Genomic DNA, 18,958 nt, shown 5'->3' with positions numbered 1-18,958 from the left:
GGTTTTGCTGTTATCATTAGCTTATCGGAGGCAACTCACTGTGGAGCGGCGACATCATCGCTTCTCATGCCGTCATTCTAGTAGATCATCCGACCATCCCACCTTCACACAGCATATATCAGATTCTAAACAACACTTTTAACCCAAACAACTGTACCGTACACCACGCCCAATTGAGACCGAGACTGTCTCATTCCGTGAACCAGGTTGCCCCTGTCTCGTTCGTTAACCTTCCAAAATCCACAGTTGCTTCCAATCGCCCTTCTCTACATAAAACGGGGTAATTGGCAGTTTCTGCAGAAGACTACTGTCTGTTTTGTTCAGTTTTTCTCTTGCCAGGATTTCTGACCCGGGAAAAGAGAAAGAAAGTGAATAGTCGGTGTGGAAACACACTTCCGTCTTGAGTTACCACAAACGAGTCTAGATTGTCTCTCCGCCTCTACCCCTCCTGCGCGACAGACCAGACCATGAGCTCGTCAAACGGCCGTTCCGAACGCCCCGAACGGGCTGGCTCCATCGATCCCCTCTCTCATCCGGATATCTACTATGGAAATGAAGAATCACTTGGTAGAATTCGCCGCGGGCGCGCTTTTTCGGCGGTAAGCAGCCACCTTGTTGGGGTGAGGTAGGCCCGGGCACCTGACTGACTCGATTTCTATGCACAGAGCTTGAAAGATTACAGCCGTGAGGACATCTCTGAGTTCCTTGGGACTTTGCCCTCGAGGCGAGGAAGTCATGGTAAGCCATCCCGCAACAAATTCTACAGACAACGATTAACACCGACGCTCAGATGAGTCAAGCCACAAACCCCGCAAGTTCTTCATCAACGTGGAAGAAACCCTCGACGCCCTGTTGAAGCAAGAAGATACCGATCAGAATATGCAGATCACGATTGAGGATCTTGGCCCAAAGGTAGGCCTAGTGATTCGTACCTGTTCTTGCTAGCTGCTAATTTTGGTAGACACTGTCGATCGGAACGGCGGCTTCGTCGGGATACAATCGTGTTGATGTTCGCGGCACTTATATGCTCTCCAATCTTCTTCAGGAACTTACAATCGCGAAAGACTACGGTCGGAAGCATATTGAGCTCGATGAGGTTCGCCTCAGCGAGAATCCAGTGGCTCGGCTTTCGCGGCTGATCAAGAATTCTTTCTGGGTAGCGTTGACCAGACGCATTGATGGCTCGAATATCGAGGTGGCTGGAAGAGATCCTAAGGATTGGACATCCGACCCACGACCTCGCATTTACATCCCACCAGGCGCCCCGGCACAATTCGAATACTATTCCAAGATTGCCGAGAAACACCCGGAACTACGTCTAGACGTGGTGATGCTTGACGCTGACATTACCCCGGATTATGTTATGAAGCTCAGTGAGAAGCCGGGCTTGCTGGCACTTGCAATGCAACCCAAGATTGACGAAGCCACTGGGAAAGAGGATCTGGAAGGCGTTCCTTTCGTGGTGCCCGGAGGTCGATTCAACGAATTGTACGGATGGGATAGCTACATGGAGTCTCTAGGTCTCCTTGTGAGTGACCGAGTTGATCTTGCCAAGGGCATGGTCGTCAACTTTTGTTTCGAAATTAAGCATTACGGAAAGATCCTCAATGCCAATCGATCCTACTACCTAACTCGCTCGCAGCCTCCGTTCCTGACTGACATGGCACTCCGTGTCTATGAGCGGATCAAGCAAGAGCCAGACGCAAGAGAGTTCCTGCGGAATTCAGTCCTCGCTGCGATCAAGGAATACCACAGTGTGTGGGCATGTGAGCCACGCTTGGACCCAGTTTCCGGCTTGTCGAGATACCGACCCCAGGGGTGGGGCGTGCCGCCGGAGACAGAGCCTACTCATTTCACGCACATCCTGATGCCATATGCGGAAAAGCATGGCATGACCTTTGAGCAATTTGTCAAAGCATACAACTCGCGTGAGGTGAACGAGCCAGAGCTGGATGAGTATTTCTTGCATGATCGAGCGGTGCGTGAGTCTGGTCACGATACCAGTTACCGCTTGGAGCGCGTGTGCGCAAATCTTGCTACCGTCGACCTCAACTCCTTACTCTACAAGTACGAGGTGGATATTGCCAGGATTATCCGAATTCACTTCAAAGATAAACTGGACATCCCGGTGGAGTTCAGAACTCCTCAGACCCAGGATATCGAGTTCGAAAGCTCGGCTTCCTGGGATCGCCGCGCCCGCAAGCGCAAGCAGCGAATGGATCAGTTCTGTTGGAATGCAGAGAAGGGAATGTTCTTTGACTACGATACTGTAAAGAAGGAACAAACGGACTATGAAACTGCAACAACCTTTTGGGCTATGTGGGCTGGTCTTGCGACGCCAGCTCAGGCAGCCGATATGGTGGCCAAGGCTCTGCCACGGCTTGAAGCTTTCGGTGGCCTAGTATCTGGTACAGAGGAATCCAGAGGTCCCGTCGGCTTGGAGCGACCTAACCGACAGTGGGATTACCCCTACGGCTGGGCACCACAGCAGATGCTCGCCTGGACTGCGTTCCTGCGCTATGGATACCAGGAAGATGCAGAGAGATTGGCTTATAAGTGGCTGTACATGATCACCAAAGCATTCGTCGATTTCAATGGTGTTGTTGTGGAGAAGTACGATGTGACACGGCCCATCGATCCGCACCGCGTCGATGCCGAGTACGGCAACCAAGGCACCGATTTCAAGGGCGCGCCACGAGAAGGGTAAGTTTCGAACCGACAAATGGGTTTGAGAAACGCTCATACTAACGTCAATCATTTAGTTTCGGTTGGGTCAATGCTAGTTATGTGTATGGATTGGAGATCCTCAATGCGCACCAGCGTCGCTCGCTGGGAACCATCACACCCTACGATACGTACAAGAAGGCGGTTGACGCACAGAATGCGTATTAAACGAATTGTGCATTGAAGTTGGAGTCTTGATTGTGAATTTCTTTGACACTTCATTGGAGGTTTAGTAAGACAAACCAAAAAGCAATGGCGTACAATTAGAAGTGAATCTGGGGACAAGGATGTCGGCCCACCTGGCACTCGGTTGAGAATTGTTCCAAGGTTTTGTGTTCATCGGAACGACGAAGGAAGAACAAGAAACTGGCCCTTGTGGCATGCAGAGTGAATGAGATATGTACAGGCGTCTGGTTGATGTATTCATGATTCTGCGTTGATTTAATTGGCTTCCTGGAGAGGGAGCTTGGCTCCAAATAGCGTGACTTTTCGAAAAGCAATAAAAACATCATTTGTTTTCTCGTTCCATCGAAACTATTGATCATAGCTGCCTTGGTACAGTGGTGTTGCATGGGTTTGAAGCCAGCCTTTCAGACCGCCTACTATGTATAGCTTACCGCCTATATTCAGCGCGCTGACCCAAAATAGAACATCGGTCACCACACGGCTCTTAAGTCATATGTGGTACGTTATTAGGAATGTTCTCAGTGATGTTCAGCTTGCAAGTTCTATAACTATTCTGGGTTGATATAGCTAAGCATGTGAGGTTTTGGCTGGCAGGGAACATGGTAGAACATTATGTAAGGAGTGGAGGGGGTTTCAAACTCATGCAACGCCACTATATATCAGCCCCCGCATTTGTACGTACCTTGGAAGAATATCCCCGCACACGGCACTCGCGAAAATAACTCGGGCTCCGCTCGGAAACCCCCCGGCGAGCATCCGAATCACCAGGAATCCCGAACCGTATTGAAGACGCCATCGAGGGCCCGAATGGAGCTAAGGATGCAGTTACTTCCTTACGGAGACAATTTGCGGGTGGAGTCTGGGCATTCCCCTGGATTTCCCGAGGTTTTTCTCGTGGAGACCGTTGACTATAGTACGTACTAGTTGTGAATGCAAAGAACAATTGCATTTTGAAAGTATATTTTTCTTGATAGATATTTTGTGGGTTTGAAGAGCTGCAAATAACTTTCAGATAAGTTTCATACTCTGATAGAAGTATAAAAGGGTGCAAGATAGCGCAAATAAAACGCGCATTTGATATATTTCCATATCTAGCTGTCTCCGATAAAGGACCCTTGTCGATCCTAGTAGATTACCTGCTGACCCTAGACAGGGGGGATCTATGTGGTGGGACATACAACGCGAGGTACAGTCAGCGTCGATGAGCCGAGGTTCAATGAAGGCGGTTAGACTGAGTCATTTTATGATCGCCCCGCGCATCATCTTTATTGGAGGAAGGTTTAGGGTAAAATGACCATCACTGTCAGCTGCTCCGGTATGAATTCGTGGTGTTTTAAATTGTATTTCAGGGTTTTGCGTGTTCACGGTACATGAGCACATATTTGCCCTAGATGGATATTCGTTTTCCCCGGGGTGAACGTATACGCCTGAGCCCGGAGGTAGATAGTAATGGATATAGGTATTGGCGGGGCCTCCTTGGTGTACTATTCATGGATTTGAGTTGTCAGGCTATTACCGTATAATCGGAAACGGCTGCTGCTTGAAGATTCGGGTTCTTCATGATTTGTCTAGGCCAAGATGGCAGGTGGAGATGCGCTGAATACCGGGGCAGGACGGGAATGTATTGATGACTCATACATTCTTAGACTTTTCAATGTTTGAATAGCTTCCGTTTGAGCGACTATGGGAGTATATTAGTGGAGAAAAACGAGAGATGTTGATTACGGAGATACCTCCAGATCTATCGTACGATTAGTATTATTATAAATTGCTGGGTGAAGTCTACTTTCGAGGTTCAACTGTCATGGCCAAATGCACGTGAAAATACCATGTATTGTAATGCTTCCCGACGCACATGTTCGACGACGTCATTGCTTCATTGACGTTCCGATCTATTCGCGTCCTTGCACGGAACGCCAGACCTCATTTTGGAAGATCAAAAAAAGATCATTGAATCTGTAGAACCTCATTGATGAGATACCGATAAAAATTTAATAGCTGCAGAACGAGAAAAAGTGCGCGAAATGCGATGTTACCGTTTCAAGCGCCATAAAAACGCCGAGCCAAGTCGTCCATTAGACCGAGGATCACCAGCATCTGGATCCTCTCTCCCGAACCGTACCCGCACACTCCGCCTTTCGGCGCACCGCCTGTGAACATTGGTTGATGGCGATTCTTGGACAGTACCGTACTGAGCCTAGGCATCCTGGGGTTGGGCTGGTCCCGGTCAGCCGAGCGTTTACCGACAAGGTTGTGACGCATTCGCAAAGTAAATAAGTACCCTGGTTTCCCTGCTGGCTTGTGATTGTAATTTTTTCTATTATCTGCAAAAGTCTCTTCTCTTGCTTTGCGACTCTCTTCTCCTGTCCTCCTTTACCTCTTTGTGACAATTTGCATTGCCCATACTCTCGTCCTTACATTCCAGGACTAGCTGTGCTACCCTTCCTACCTCGGCTGCATATTAACAGATTTGTGTTTTTTCTGCACACTTTGTCTCAGTATTTTTAAAACAAAAGTTCATTATGGGTCTACATGAAGACGAAGATAGCCAGTACGCGGCGGAGGTTCAAGCTGTCCAGAACTGGTGGAAGGATGACCGGTGGCGCTTCACCAAGCGGCCCTTTACTGCCGAGCAGATCGTGGCAAAGCGCGGAAACCTGAAGATTGAATACCCATCCAATGTGCAAGCTAAGAAGCTTTGGAGCACACTCGAAAACAACTGGAAGGTATGATTCAGCTAATCCAAAAAAAATTGGTACACTAGCTAATATATGACTCGTTGAATAGAACAAGCAGGCTAGCTTCACCTACGGCTGTCTGGAGCCGACTATGATCACCCAGATGTGCAAGTTCCTCGATACCATCTATGTCTCTGGCTGGCAAAGTTCCTCAACAGCCTCGTCGACCGATGAGCCTTCTCCTGATCTTGCAGATTACCCTATGGTATGTTATATTCATGCACAGATCTATAGAGGCACAATTACTAACGCGCTTGTCTTCACAGGACACTGTTCCCCGCAAAGTCAACCAATTGTTCCTCGCACAGCTCTTCCACGACCGGAAACAGCGTGAGGAGCGCCTCACAACCCCCAAGGAACAGCGATCGAATGTTGCCAATGTGGACTACCTCCGTCCTATCATCGCCGATGCCGATACCGGTCACGGCGGTCTGACTGCCGTCATGAAGTTGACAAAGCTGTTCGTTGAGCGCGGTGCCGCTGGCATTCACATTGAGGACCAGGCTCCTGGCACCAAGAAGTGCGGCCACATGGCTGGTAAGGTCCTGGTTCCCATTAGCGAGCACATCAACCGTCTCGTCGCCATCCGTGCCCAGGCCGATATTATGGGCTCCGATCTCCTGGCTATTGCCCGTACCGACTCCGAGGCTGCCACCCTCATCACCTCCACCATTGACCACCGTGACCACGGCTTCATTGTCGGCGCCACAAACCCCAACATCCAGCCCTTGAACGACCTGATGGTCGCTGCTGAGCAGGCCGGCAAGAACGGAGCCGCTCTCCAGGCCATCGAGGACCAATGGACCGCACAGGCCGGTCTCAAGCTCTTCAACAACGCCGTCGTCGACACCATCAAGGCCAGCTCTGCCGGTAACAAGCAGGGCCTTATTGAGCAGTACCTCAAGGCTGCCAAGGGCAAGAGCAACACCGAAGCCCGCGCCATCGCCAAGGACATTACCGGCGTCGACATCTACTTCAACTGGGAGGCACCACGCACCCGTGAGGGATTCTACCGCTACCAGGGTGGCACCCAGTGTGCCGTCAACCGTGCCATCGCCTATGCGCCCTTCGCCGACTTGATCTGGATGGAGAGCAAACTGCCGGACTACAAGCAGGCTAAGGAGTTCGCTGACGGCGTTCACGCTGTCTGGCCCGAGCAGAAGCTCGCATACAACCTCTCCCCCTCTTTCAATTGGAAGAAGGCCATGCCCCGTGACGAGCAGGAGACCTACATTAAGCGCCTCGGTGAGCTCGGCTACGCCTGGCAGTTCATTACGCTGGCTGGTCTGCACACCACTGCGCTCATCTCGCACCAGTTTGCCAAGGCGTATGCGAAGAATGGCATGCGCGCTTATGGCGAGCTGGTTCAGGAGCCTGAGATGGAGGAGGGCGTTGACGTTGTTACCCACCAGAAGTGGAGTGGTGCCAACTATGTGGATAACTTGCTCAAGATGGTTTCTGGTGGTGTAAGTAGCACTGCGGCCATGGGTAAAGGTGTTACCGAGGATCAGTTCAAGAACTAGAGACTCGCTGGACTTGTACAGTTGTTGGATCTTCTGAGCCCTGGGACATTTGGCGTTTATGTTTGATTTTTTCTTTATATCCTGGACTCGATTCCCGTTGCCACGCCTTGTACGCGGCCGTCTGTCTTTTGCATGTCAAAATCAGTGCATTAGTAATTTCCGAAGCTTAAATGAGAGTATAGTGGATCCTGACTATTGAATGTTGAATACGTGTTGCCCCTAATGTGTTGCCCCTAACTGTGCAAAATCCGGAATTACGCCGTAAGCTAATCCCGAAAGTGATGAATCCCGATGGCCAGGGGTTGACTCGTACTAGAGCGGGGCACATGTGGCGTGAAGCCGCGGCTAGACTGCATAGTGGAGATGGTGACCGGGGGGTAATTAATCTTAAACTTCTTCAAAGCTCTGAATCACATAAAGAAGGCAATAACGAGGGCAATTCGTCAGTGGTGGTGGTTTGTTTTAGCTTAAATTGTATCGTCTATATAGCCAATCTGATTGAAGCATCGTCTCATTCAATAAAATCCGAAAGAATCGACAAAAAAGCAGTCAAATCTAGAACACCAAAACAGCAAAAGGGGCCCGGGATCGACGGGGCAAAACCGCCGGAAGTGCATGTGCATGCGGAGTAGGCCGCTTACCGCCCTTAAATACGAGAGAACACCCTCAAAACTTACCAAAAATCCTTCTGACGTGAGGACTATCCTTTTGTCTTCCACCATTATTTTGCGACTTATTCACCATGGGTGTAACACTCCCCGAGCTACAGTTCACACCGGTTGAGGAAATCCCCTCACGGGTCTCCACTGCCCGCAAGGCCTTCCTTGAGCACCGCACCCGAGATGTCGAATTTCGCCTTGTGCAGCTGCGCAAGCTCTATTGGGCGTGAGTTCTGCTCTATGCGACTGATCAGTGAATATAAGTTGACATTTTTCTTTTTTAGTATCAAGGACAACGAGGAAGAGATCGCTGAGGCTTTACGGCTGGACTTGAACAAGCCGCGCTTCGAGACCGAGCTTGCGGAGACTGGATGGTTGCTCAATGATATTATTTTCGCCTGTCGCAACCTGCACAAATGGATGAAGGATGAGAAGGCCGAGGACATTGAATTGACCTACAAGTTCATGAGCCCCAAGATCCGAAAGGACCCCCTGGGTGTTGTTTTGGTGATCGGGTAAGAAGCGCCACCCCGAACATGCACGCGTGCTATGCAAGCTAATAAATTTTGCTTTCTGCAGACCCTTCAACTTCCCCTTCCAATTGACCCTCGGTCCCGTCATCGGTGCCATTGCTGCCGGTAACACCGTGATCCTGAAGCCTAGCGAGAATGCGTCCCACAGCGCCGCCATGCTCCAGAAACTCTTTGAGGCTAGCCTCGACCCCGCATGCTACTCTGTCGTCCAGGGTGGCGTCTCCGAAACACAGGCACTGTTGGCCGAGCGGTGGGATAAGATCTTCTTCACTGGTAGTACCAATGTTGGTCGTATTGTCGCCAAGGCCGCCGCGCCTAACTTGACCCCGGTTGTGCTCGAGCTGGGCGGTATAAACCCTGCTTTCGTTACTAAGTCTGCCGACCCGAGATTAGTGGCCCGCCGTATGCTCTGGGGTAAGCTCCTAAACGCTGGTCAGATCTGCACTTCCCAGAACTACCTGCTTGTGGACAAGACGCTCGTGTCGCAAGTCATTGAGGAATTTAAGAAGGCGTATAAGGAGTTCTACCCTAACGGCGCTAAGGGAAGCTCTGATTTCTGTCACATTATTAACCAGGCCTCCTTCCAGCGCCTGAAGTCCATGCTTGATAACACCAAGGGCAAGATTATGATGGGTGGCACTATGGACGAGAAGGAGCTTTTCATTGAACCGACCGTCGTCCAGGTGGACTCGATTGATGACTCGATGTGCTCCCAGGAGAGCTTCGGTCCCTTCATTACTATCCTTCCCGTTGATAATCTAGATGAGGCTATCAGCCTGGCCAACGGTATTTCGAGCACTCCTCTGGGTGTCTACCCCTTCGGCTCTAAGGCCGATGTCGAGAAGGGTGAGTATAAATCAGATTCATATCCACATATTCCCCAGTCTAACAATATATAGTCATCGCCTCTACCCGTTCTGGTGGTGTCGCTGTTAACGATGCTGCCGTGCACATCCCCACCCTCCAGTTCGGAGGTGTCGGCGAGAGTGGTCACGGCGCATACCGTGGTCGTTCCAGCTTCGATGTCTTCGTTCACCGTCGCACCATCACTACCACCCCCAGCTGGCTTGAGTCCATTCTTGCCATCCGTTACCCGCCCTATGCCGGCAAGATCCAGACTTTCAAGGCCGCCAGCGCATTGGTGCCTGACTTCGACCGCAGTGGTCAGAAGATGACTCTCGGCTGGTTGCGCTACTTCCTGACTCTGGGTGGTGGTAGTGCTAAGGCTGGTGCAGGCCGTGCTACTGTCGTTGCTGCCAGTGAGTAAATATCTTCTTCACTTTATTCCCTATGTCTTTGATATATCGTTCTATTCCCCATTCTTTGTCAAGATTTTCTTGGATTTTCGTCTTTTCGATTTTCTTTTGATTCACCCTGTCATGTTCTCTCGGTTTTTCATCTCCTCAGACGAAGGAGACGATAAATAAGTCCGGAATTCCTTCGTCTCGGCAAATCCCCGGACCGAAATATTTCAAATCCCTTCTATATACTGGAAGGGCTGATACCCTGCTTTTGCACCCTGTGTGTTTCTATGCTTGAAGCTTCTGCTTCATGTGTTACTCTCAGTGGATTTGAAATCCGCTTGTCACGCTCACTTTACATTTCCCCTTGTCATCCCAATACACATTTTAAAGACTTAATATTAATGGGGGATATCCCTTTTTTGTTACTTGTCATACACTATGAACTAGTTCTAACTTGTCTATAGTTGCCTACATTGCGCTTCAGATCGTGGAGCGCCGATCAAAACTTTAAATGGTTAGGTGGATTTGTACTGCTTATGTGGGTGTGTATGATTTTTTTTGGCAGTTTTGGGATTAGTGTAATTACGGAAATAGCTAGCACACTGGCAAATCAATTGATGATCGCTTTTGGAGACCAATTTTGGGCTGATCTACATCGAACTGTACAATTTTGGACAAAGGATGTAGCGCGGCCCACTTTCTGCGTGAGTTACGGCTTGATAGTCACAGGATATACAAGGATGCTGTGACATGTTCCTGCTACATAAAACAGAGGAGTGAAGGCCTTGCTGTCTTATTTTGAGCACAGGTAAGAATTTAAGAGAAAAGACTTGACCCATAACGTATCGATATCATTATTTGTGTATAGCTTTGTAGAGCGAGATTGATATTATGCCTGATATAAAGACACCAGCCAAATCAATATTGCACGCTTCGTGTTTCGGCCCATAAGTGATACTGAATATGCCCGAAAAAGATGCTTTGCTTAACAACGACGCTCCACGCCGCGCCGACTCACACACAGGTACTTGACACCCTTATACGGCTTGACACTCTCACCAACACCACGGCTGCGGCGCTGATCGATATTCAGACTTTCCACTTTGATGCCAGAGGGGAGCCAGCCGCGCACTGAGAAGGAGACAGATGCCGAGTTCGGCATGAGGTTCGCATTAAGTTGGGCTTTGGTTCTGCGGGGCGCAGAACGGGAAGCAGATGAAGGGGCAAAGAATGCCGGGAGTTGTGAATTGTTTTGAGACTGGGGTTGAGCTTGCGGAGGAGGCGTTTGGGCATGGGTGGAGGGGTTGGGAGAAGGCGAAGCGGAGACTTTGACTGGTTCTTCTGAGACGGCTTCGGTGTCACCTGGGTCCTCGGTGAGAACAGCAGCTGAACGGGATGACTTCTTGCTCGACTTCTCCTTCTTCTTCCTTTTCTTCTTCTTTGCGGGGTCGCCTGACCGTGTTTTCCGGGTGGTATTGGTAGAAGGGTTATCGTACGAGGCAGGGTCCTCGTAGTAACCCTGTAGAAGGTTTGCGTTGGCGTCTTCATCGACTTCTTCCAGACTATCAAAGTCCTCATCCGCCGACGGATAGCCTGCAACAGTGCAGCGGAGAGTTGCGGTACCAGAAATAGTCCCAGCGTCGCGGCCAGTGGGGACTCGCCATTCAAGCAGTCCAGTATTAGGAGAGTATTGGGCATCACCACGACTGGCCTGCATGTCCGTGATGTGACGCACAGATTTAGATATCGGGATACTGACAACCACCTCCTCTAATACCGGCCCACTGGAGTTACTGCCGCCACCAAGGAAGGATGGTGTGGAAGTCCCTGATCCAGCTCGAGATGGGACCGGACGAGAGGGTTGACCAGGGAAAGTGGTATTTAGGGTGAGTCGAACCTCGAACTCTGCCCCAGAAGGACCAAGCGATTTGCGAATATCCACAATTGCAGGAAGGAACAGTTTCTCCATATGGCTGGGTGGGTGATCAAGATCTGGGTCTATTGGAAGAAGATCAACTTCATACCCAGCCAGGATGAACCGACCGTCGGGAGGCACAAAACTGAGCTCTCCCGGCTTCTCGCGCCAGCGAGCCAGGCGAACACATGGATGGAAGACGGGCAAATCAATCTTGCGGGCGAGTGACTGTTGGCCGCCAGGAGCTGATAATGACAATAAGAGATCGGGAACTCCCGATATTTTAGCAGTGAATGCGATAGTCCCAGATACTAATGCAGAAAGTAGCCTTCCAGAAGGCGCCATAGTCACAGAGAGAGATTCAATAATATCAACATATAGTTCATTGGATGTGTGCCGTACTCCGGGTCGACGCCAGGGAATTGCGGGGCCTTGAGCTGCACTAGCCGCAGCCAGTGACTGCTTCAGAGGATTGCTCGTAGTGGGAGTAGAAGAACTGAATGAACGCGGGGCATCAGAATTGAGGTGAATATACCGAATCAGTAGCAGGACTTACCCAGGTACGCTTATTCCACCTAGAAGTTTCCCCATCCATCCCGGAACATCGACAACCTCCTGCAACGAGTTGGGTTCGGTATTACATACCACTCCCCCATCACACATCTCATGCAGCAATTGAGCCACCACGTCATAACTCGCCTGGATTTTGGTTGAGAGAAGAGGAGCGCCAACAAAATCCTCAAGTACATCCACCACGCGATGCAGGAATTCAAGCACCAGAAGCGGCTCCGTATCCACCTCGCTCACCGCAAGAAACAGCAAGTTCGACTGGGTTATCGAGAACACAGTCACCGGTGGACTGGTACTGGGAAAGTATAGCAATGAAGGGCGCGGGGCAGCATGGGCGAGGTAGAGGGGCAAGATGGCCGCGGCCGAAGGCGGGCGGGCTCGGTAGACATGTTCGACGAGAGGGGCGCTGGAGAAGGTATTAGTAAAATCCTATAGTTTCTGAATTTGGCCGCATACTTTTGCTCGTCAAATATGTAGACGGCATCAATCTCACCGCTCATGATGGCTGTTGTTTGAGACAAGAACTCTCGGAGTTGTATAGCTCACTGTAGCTGCGGGTTCTGCCGCAGAGTCCCGCCCTGGATTACTTTTCGGGTGCACGCGATTGCCTCCGCAAGTTGTACTCGCATAGGTGCTTCGAACTAAGATTCTCTTTGACTCTTTCATGATCTCTCGAGATCCTATTTCCACATCTTCAATGTCTTCTCAACCCGATAATCGATCCTGGGATATCCAGCAAAAGGATGCCAAACAGGCGTTGGCGGAGGACAAATATGATGACTGCTTGTCCTGCAGAGTAACTGGTTCGTTATCCATGACCTGGAGCTTGCCGTGACCTCGAGAGCCGATATCGTAAATACCGAGAAATCTTACTGACTTCCGGAAATAGGCTCTGCGGCATTCGTTGGTCTCGGCATCTACAGCTACTATACTGGCATGAGCAATCTGCGGAAACAAGAGAAAATGATTATGCAAGGTCCCAGCAAATACAAGATGGGCTCACGACAGCTCGGAATTGCTTCCATATCTGCGACTCTAATCGGTATGGGAATCTGGCGCGCATTGAACTAGGCGCCATAGAAATCATATCGGGATTGCCTATATAGGATTTGTACAATAAGGTCTACGAGGTGTTTTTCCAAGGCCAAGAAAGTAATGAAGTTTGTAAGATATTGATTTGTTATACTATCACAATTCGATGATAGCTGCTGCACTGGGTATCTCCACACACAAATCCTCTCTATATGCTGTATGACAAAGTATAGGAAAGCGAAAGGGGATCGATTAGGAGAAAGAAAGCCTGAAACAGGCAAAGGGAATATGCAGCAAAACCTTATGCAAGAGTTCTCGTCCTCAATATGCACCCGAAAAAGTAAAGCCCCCCAAGTCCACCCATGTGCTGCCTGACAATCAGAAAGGAAATTCGTCATCTCGTCAAGGTCGTACGGTCAAGGAAAGATTCCTATGTGAAACGACCTCGTTTGCCTCCTCCAAATAAATCCCGGCCATTCGATAGCCCAGACAAGTCGAAGAAATCTGGTACTGTGAATTTCCGCTTCGATCCAAGACTCGACCCAAGGTTTGATCCAAGGCTGTTCGGGGATTCGCGTGGGGCGAACGCCCGGTTCGGGCGGTTGAGATTATTGTGGCGGTGTTGTTGACGGGAATTTCGAGGCATCACGGAAACGCTGACGGGCGCCCCGTCCTGCGAAGATGGGGCAGAGTTGTCCGGGGATTGCAGATCCATATCATCCTGGCACTGGGGAAAGGTTGGACCGGCAGTGAAGGTGAATACTGTCGGGGCTCCCATCAAGTTCTCCTGTGGTTGTGTGGTAGGGATGGTGGTTTCAGGGCGAGGTGCAGGGGTCGGCGTAGAGGTTGGTGTGGAGGTCGGGGGTTGGCGGGATAAAGGTTCAGACTCTTTGCGGGCAGTAGCCGGAGTGGCACTTCGATCACGCTTCTCTGAGTCAACGCGCTCCTCCTCGTCACTGCTTTGTGACCCAGTTCCATCATGCTTCTCGGTTGCCCACTGTCGGACTTTCCACCCCTCTCCGTCGCCAAGGCCTAGGTTCTCCCGATCAAGGAAATGAAGCAAGTCCTCCAACGCATCCTGGTAGCCAGCCTGCCTAGCTTGGGCCTGTTCAAAAACTGCATTTTTGTAGAGGTTGGTCACAGATAAGGCGGCGGCCTTGAATGACTGCAGGAGCTGCTCGGGTGGCTGTGGGCGCGGGGTCGAGCTTGGCAGAGACGTATTTAACGATCTCATGGAATCCATGGCTGATTAAATATGTTGTAGTCAAGTATAGAGTCTTGGTCTGAAGGGGCGAGGAAGCTGTGGTATTCACTGGTGTGGTGTGATGTATCGTATCTGGGCAAAGGATTGCTGTGGTCGTCCGGGCCCTCGAAACAGTCGAACAAAGAACAAAGATAAGGAGATGGAATGAAAAGCCTCCCAAGAATAAAGGGAATAAGAGAAAGCTGGAAGCCTAGAAGCCTCTGGGGTGTTCCCTAGCTCTAAATTCTATCAAGTTCCAAGTATACAAGGAGGGGAACTAGTGAGTACCTGACTGCAGATGATGATCTTTTGCACTGGCCCGGTAACGTGACCCCATTGCGGGAAAACTTTTGATCCGAAGTGCCGTTGGTGTGGTTATGTAATACAGCCCACCAATCAGCGCGTGCAGTGGGCCGCGCTTTCCCATTTGCTCTTCTTCAGCGCGACTGGAGGCGTTTCTTCTTTCTCAGGTTATTATCATTAACTTGGTGCTGCTGTGAACTCAACCTACCCGCGCCATCCTTGGTTTCCAGAACCACCTCGAACTTCAATCCCTCGGTTTTGTTTATGCTGTGAAGCTTCTTTTGTGATATCCACCCCGAAGCTACACGGTCAACGTGACCGAGACGTGCTTGTGCCTACATTGAGTTTCTTTGTGCTTCGCGCGCTGAAGATAAACTATGGCACCAGCCGCCACTGATTCTCCGCCTCAGGCGGACACACCAATGACTGACGCTAACGATGATGTTGTTCCATCGATTCCCGTGGACGCGCCGGTAAGTGTTCTTGCTTTTTACTTCCATACCACGCCGTCATCGTCGCATCGCGATGCGGCTGCAATATAGGCAGGTCAGTTGCGCAGTATCATGATACTAATTGCTGCCCCATGTCTAGAGCTATCAAGCTACCCCTGAATATACGGTAAATCGTAGTCCTTTTTAATGTCCGCTACCTCGACAAGTAACTGACATATCCCCCCACCAGGACTCGGAGACCAACCCCAACACCACAGCGAGCAGCGTCGCAGGCGATGCCGCTCTAGGAGATGGACGACGACGCCGGTCAGAAGCTACACAACTGAGAAAGAGTATCTTGGGCAAGAAGCAAAGCCGTCTGGACGAAACCAAGGTAAGACTGGGCAATTCCCGAGAAACCTTACATGTGAACAACTAATCACCAACATTTTGGTTAGGAGGATGATTCTATTCGTCGATTTCGATACCTGCTGGGCCTCACCGACCTGTTCCGCCACTTCATCGAGACCAACCCTAACCCGCGGATCAAGGAAATTATGGCTGAAATCGATCGCCAAAATGCAGAATCTGAGGAAAGAGCACGCAAGGGATCTTCGCGCTCCGGAGGTGCAGGTGGAGATCGACGTCGCCGAACCGAGCAGGAGGAAGATGCAGAGTTGTTACAGGATGAAAAGAGTGGCGGGGAGACCACCACTGTGTTCCGAGAGTCGCCAGCTTTTGTCCACGGTGAACTCCGCGACTACCAGATTGCCGGTTTGAACTGGCTGGTTTCCCTCCACGAAAACGGTATCTCTGGTATCCTGGCCGACGAGATGGGACTGGGCAAGACTTTGCAGACTATCTCCTTCCTGGGCTATCTACGCTACGTTGCTGGAATTTCTGGCCCGCATTTAGTCGCCGTTCCAAAATCCACACTCGATAATTGGAAACGAGAGTTTGCCAGGTGGACCCCCGAAATTGATGTCGTGGTTCTCCAGGGTGACAAGGAAGAGCGACAACGTCTTATCAACGACCGCCTTGTCAATGAGAACTTTGACGTATGTATCACCAGTTACGAGATGATCCTCCGCGAGAAGTCGCATCTTAAGAAGTTTGCCTGGGAGTACATTATCATCGACGAGGCCCACCGCATCAAGAACGAGGAGTCTTCCCTGTCTCAAATTATCCGTCTATTCAACTCCCGCAACCGACTGCTGATCACCGGTACTCCGTTGCAAAACAACCTCCACGAGCTGTGGGCACTACTCAATTTCTTGCTGCCGGATGTTTTTGGTGACTCCGATGCTTTTGACCAGTGGTTCTCCAACCAGGAATCCGATCAGGATACTGTTGTACAGCAACTTCACCGCGTCCTTCGTCCTTTCCTACTTCGACGTGTGAAGAGCGATGTTGAGAAGAGCCTGCTACCCAAGCAGGAAATGAATCTTTACGTACCCATGTCCGATATGCAGATCAAGTGGTACCAGAAGATTTTGGAGAAAGATATCGATGCTGTCAACGGCGCGGCCGGAAAGCGCGAGTCTAAGACTCGTCTCTTGAATATTGTCATGCAATTGCGGAAGTGCTGTAACCACCCCTACCTCTTCGAGGGCGCCGAACCCGGGCCTCCCTACACCACCGACGAGCACCTTGTGTTCAATTCTGGCAAAATGGCTATTTTGGATAAGCTTTTGAATCGCATGCAGGCCGATGGTAGCCGTGTCCTTATCTTCTCCCAGATGAGCCGTGTTCTGGATATCCTGGAAGATTACTGCGTGTTTCGTGAGTACAATTATTGTCGAATTGATGGCACCACAGCCCATGAGGATCGCATCGCTGCAATCGATGACTACAACAAACCTGGGTCGGACAAATTCATTTTCCTGTTAACTACACGTGCCGGTGGTCTAGGCATTAACCTGACCACTGCCGACATTGTGGTACTATTTGATAGTGATTGGAACCCCCAAGCCGATCTCCAGGCTATGGACCGTGCGCATCGAATTGGACAGACCAAGCAGGTAAAGGTTTTCAGATTTGTTACGGAGAATGCGATCGAGGAAAAGGTCCTTGAACGTGCAGCCCAGAAGTTGCGTTTAGATCAACTTGTCATCCAGCAAGGGCGCGCTCAACAACAATCCAAGAATGCCGCGTCGAAGGACGACCTACTTGGTATGATTCAGCATGGTGCTGCCAATGTGTTCGGCCCGCGAAGCACGGGCGACGGCTCCAACGACATTAGCCAGAATGACTTCGAAGCTATTCTTCGAAAGGGCGAGGAGCGAACAGCTCAGCTGAACAAGAAATATGAGAAGCTTGGCATCGATGACTTGCAGAAATTCAGTTCCGAGAGCGCGTATGAATGGAATGGTCAGGATTTCACAGAGCGCAAGAAGGACATCGGTATGACCTGGATCAACCCCGCCAAGCGTGAGCGAAAAGAACAGTTCTACTCGATCGACAAATACTACCGTCAAGCCCTAGCTACTGGTGGGCGGACTGCCGACACTAAGCCCAAGGTTCCACGGGCTCCTAAGCAGACCACAGTCCATGACTGGCAGTTCTTCCCTCCTGGGTTGCAAGAACTGCAGGAGAAAGAAACTGCCTATTTCCACAAGGAGATTGGCTACAAGGCTCCCTTACCTGAAGGCCCAGAGGAAGAGCTCAGCGACCGAGAGGCAGAGCGAGATCTTGAGCAACAAGAGATCGACAATTCTCAGCCACTCACCGAGGAAGAAAGAGCGGAAAAGGATCGCATGTCGGAGGATGGCTTTTCTACCTGGAACCGCCGTGATTTCCAACAGTTTGTCAACGGTTCGGCCAAATTCGGCCGCACTGACTATAAGGGTATCGCTACCGAGGTGGACAGCAAGGAGCCCGATGAGGTTGAAGAGTATGCTGAAGTCTTCTGGCGGCGATACACCGAGATTCAAGATTATCCTAAGTATCTCAAGGTGATTGAACAGGGTGAGGAGAAGCTCCGCAAGATGAACCACCAGCGCAAGATGCTACGCAAAAAGATGGAAATGTATCGGGTGCCTCTGCAGCAGCTGAAGATCAACTACACGGTATCTACAACCAACAAGAAAGTCTATACCGAGGAGGAGGATCGCTTCTTGCTCGTGATGTTGGACAAGTACGGCGTGGAAGGCGATGGTCTCTACGATAAGATTCGCGACGAGGTTCGGGAATCTCCTCTTTTCCGCTTTGATTGGTTCTTCCTCAGCCGTACTCCAGTTGAGATTGGCCGTCGCTGCACTACGCTCCTCAATACCATTGCAAAGGAGTTTGAACCCGAGGGAAAGGCCAATGGGGACGGCAAAGGAGAGGGGAAGGGTCGTGGCCGAGACCGCGACGAGGACGAGGAGAACGATGACGCGGCAGCTCCTGCAAAGAAGAAGGCTAAGAATGGCGCCACCACCGTAAGTTACAGCTTGGCTGGGTGATCTTTCCCGATGTCTGCTAACCTGTTTCAGGCCAAGGCTAAACCTGCTGCTAAGGTCGCTAGCAAGGGTGCCTCTGCCTCCACCTCGCGGGCGGCAAGTGTTTCGAATGCCCCCAAGTCCAAGACTCGGAAGAGATAAGCCAGACTTTCCGTTAATCCTTTCCTAGTTTATGTTCCATTTGCTGTTGTTTTGGGAGGTTTAAGGGTGGGAGGTTTGGATTCGGCGTTGGCAGATGATTTCCGCAAAATGTCCAATAAGATAAAAAGTAATCCAAGGGTTATCTTGTGGTCCTACAGAGGCGCTGCCCCGCCCGGCTGATAGAATCATTCATGCCGATCTCTGATACGACGTAGATCGCCACTGGACTAAGAGCTGCCTTTCCACGCTAAATCCCGTCACCTGCAATGACGA

The 18,958-nt window shown here is 50.5% G+C and overlaps 7 protein-coding genes across 7 annotated transcripts; 5 read left to right on the top strand and 2 right to left on the bottom strand.

Moving 5' to 3' along the window:
* The first annotated feature begins 1 nt into the window (after position 1).
* On the top strand, positions 2–3,018 carry N7503_002223 (alpha,alpha-trehalase). The gene is made up of 6 exons (XM_057061770.1): positions 2–220; positions 360–599; positions 666–738; positions 791–912; positions 962–2,703; positions 2,763–3,018. Exons 2-6 carry the CDS (start codon positions 468–470, stop codon positions 2,890–2,892), a joined length of 2,199 nt encoding a protein of 732 aa, XP_056925732.1. The 5' UTR covers positions 2–220; positions 360–467; the 3' UTR covers positions 2,893–3,018.
* A 2,414-nt stretch (positions 3,019–5,432) lies between these two features.
* On the top strand, positions 5,433–7,171 carry N7503_002222 (isocitrate lyase 1; the record flags this gene model as incomplete). The annotated part of the gene is made up of 3 exons (XM_057061769.1): positions 5,433–5,636; positions 5,698–5,853; positions 5,915–7,171. 3 exons carry the CDS (start codon positions 5,433–5,435, stop codon positions 7,169–7,171), a joined length of 1,617 nt encoding a protein of 538 aa, XP_056925731.1.
* Positions 7,172–7,868: 697 nt separating this feature from the next.
* On the top strand, positions 7,869–10,135 carry N7503_002221 (hexadecenal dehydrogenase). Its single transcript, XM_057061768.1, has 5 exons — positions 7,869–8,056; positions 8,115–8,345; positions 8,410–9,209; positions 9,263–9,622; positions 10,072–10,135. The coding sequence occupies exons 1-5, from the start codon at positions 7,914–7,916 to the stop codon at positions 10,116–10,118; spliced, it is 1,581 nt and encodes a 526-aa protein (XP_056925730.1). The 5' UTR covers positions 7,869–7,913; the 3' UTR covers positions 10,119–10,135.
* Positions 10,136–10,592: 457 nt separating this feature from the next.
* N7503_002220 (putative AP-3 adaptor complex subunit mu) lies at positions 10,593–12,592 on the bottom strand (the record flags this gene model as incomplete). The annotated part of the gene is made up of 3 exons (XM_057061767.1): positions 10,593–12,018; positions 12,079–12,498; positions 12,549–12,592. The coding sequence occupies 3 exons, from the start codon at positions 12,590–12,592 to the stop codon at positions 10,593–10,595; spliced, it is 1,890 nt and encodes a 629-aa protein (XP_056925729.1).
* A 197-nt stretch (positions 12,593–12,789) lies between these two features.
* N7503_002219 (uncharacterized protein) lies at positions 12,790–13,163 on the top strand (the record flags this gene model as incomplete). Its single annotated transcript, XM_057061766.1, has 2 exons — positions 12,790–12,895; positions 12,982–13,163. The coding sequence occupies 2 exons, from the start codon at positions 12,790–12,792 to the stop codon at positions 13,161–13,163; spliced, it is 288 nt and encodes a 95-aa protein (XP_056925728.1).
* Positions 13,164–13,554: 391 nt separating this feature from the next.
* N7503_002218 (uncharacterized protein) lies at positions 13,555–14,367 on the bottom strand (the record flags this gene model as incomplete). Its single annotated transcript, XM_057061765.1, has 1 exon — positions 13,555–14,367. The coding sequence occupies one exon, from the start codon at positions 14,365–14,367 to the stop codon at positions 13,555–13,557; it is 813 nt and encodes a 270-aa protein (XP_056925727.1).
* Positions 14,368–15,047: 680 nt separating this feature from the next.
* On the top strand, positions 15,048–18,685 carry N7503_002217 (uncharacterized protein; the record flags this gene model as incomplete). Its single annotated transcript, XM_057061764.1, has 5 exons — positions 15,048–15,143; positions 15,262–15,288; positions 15,352–15,495; positions 15,560–18,523; positions 18,578–18,685. 5 exons carry the CDS (start codon positions 15,048–15,050, stop codon positions 18,683–18,685), a joined length of 3,339 nt encoding a protein of 1,112 aa, XP_056925726.1.
* Between the last annotated feature and the right edge of the window lie 273 nt (positions 18,686–18,958).

The sequence above is a fragment of the Penicillium pulvis genome (genome assembly GCF_028828015.1).
Source record: "Penicillium pulvis strain IBT 33274 chromosome Unknown contig_12_segment0_segment0, whole genome shotgun sequence".
Classification (NCBI taxonomy): Eukaryota; Fungi; Ascomycota; class Eurotiomycetes; order Eurotiales; family Aspergillaceae; genus Penicillium; species Penicillium pulvis.
The sequence above is the reverse complement of the archived record's forward strand: the minus strand, read 5'-3'. Positions and strand labels throughout refer to the sequence as shown.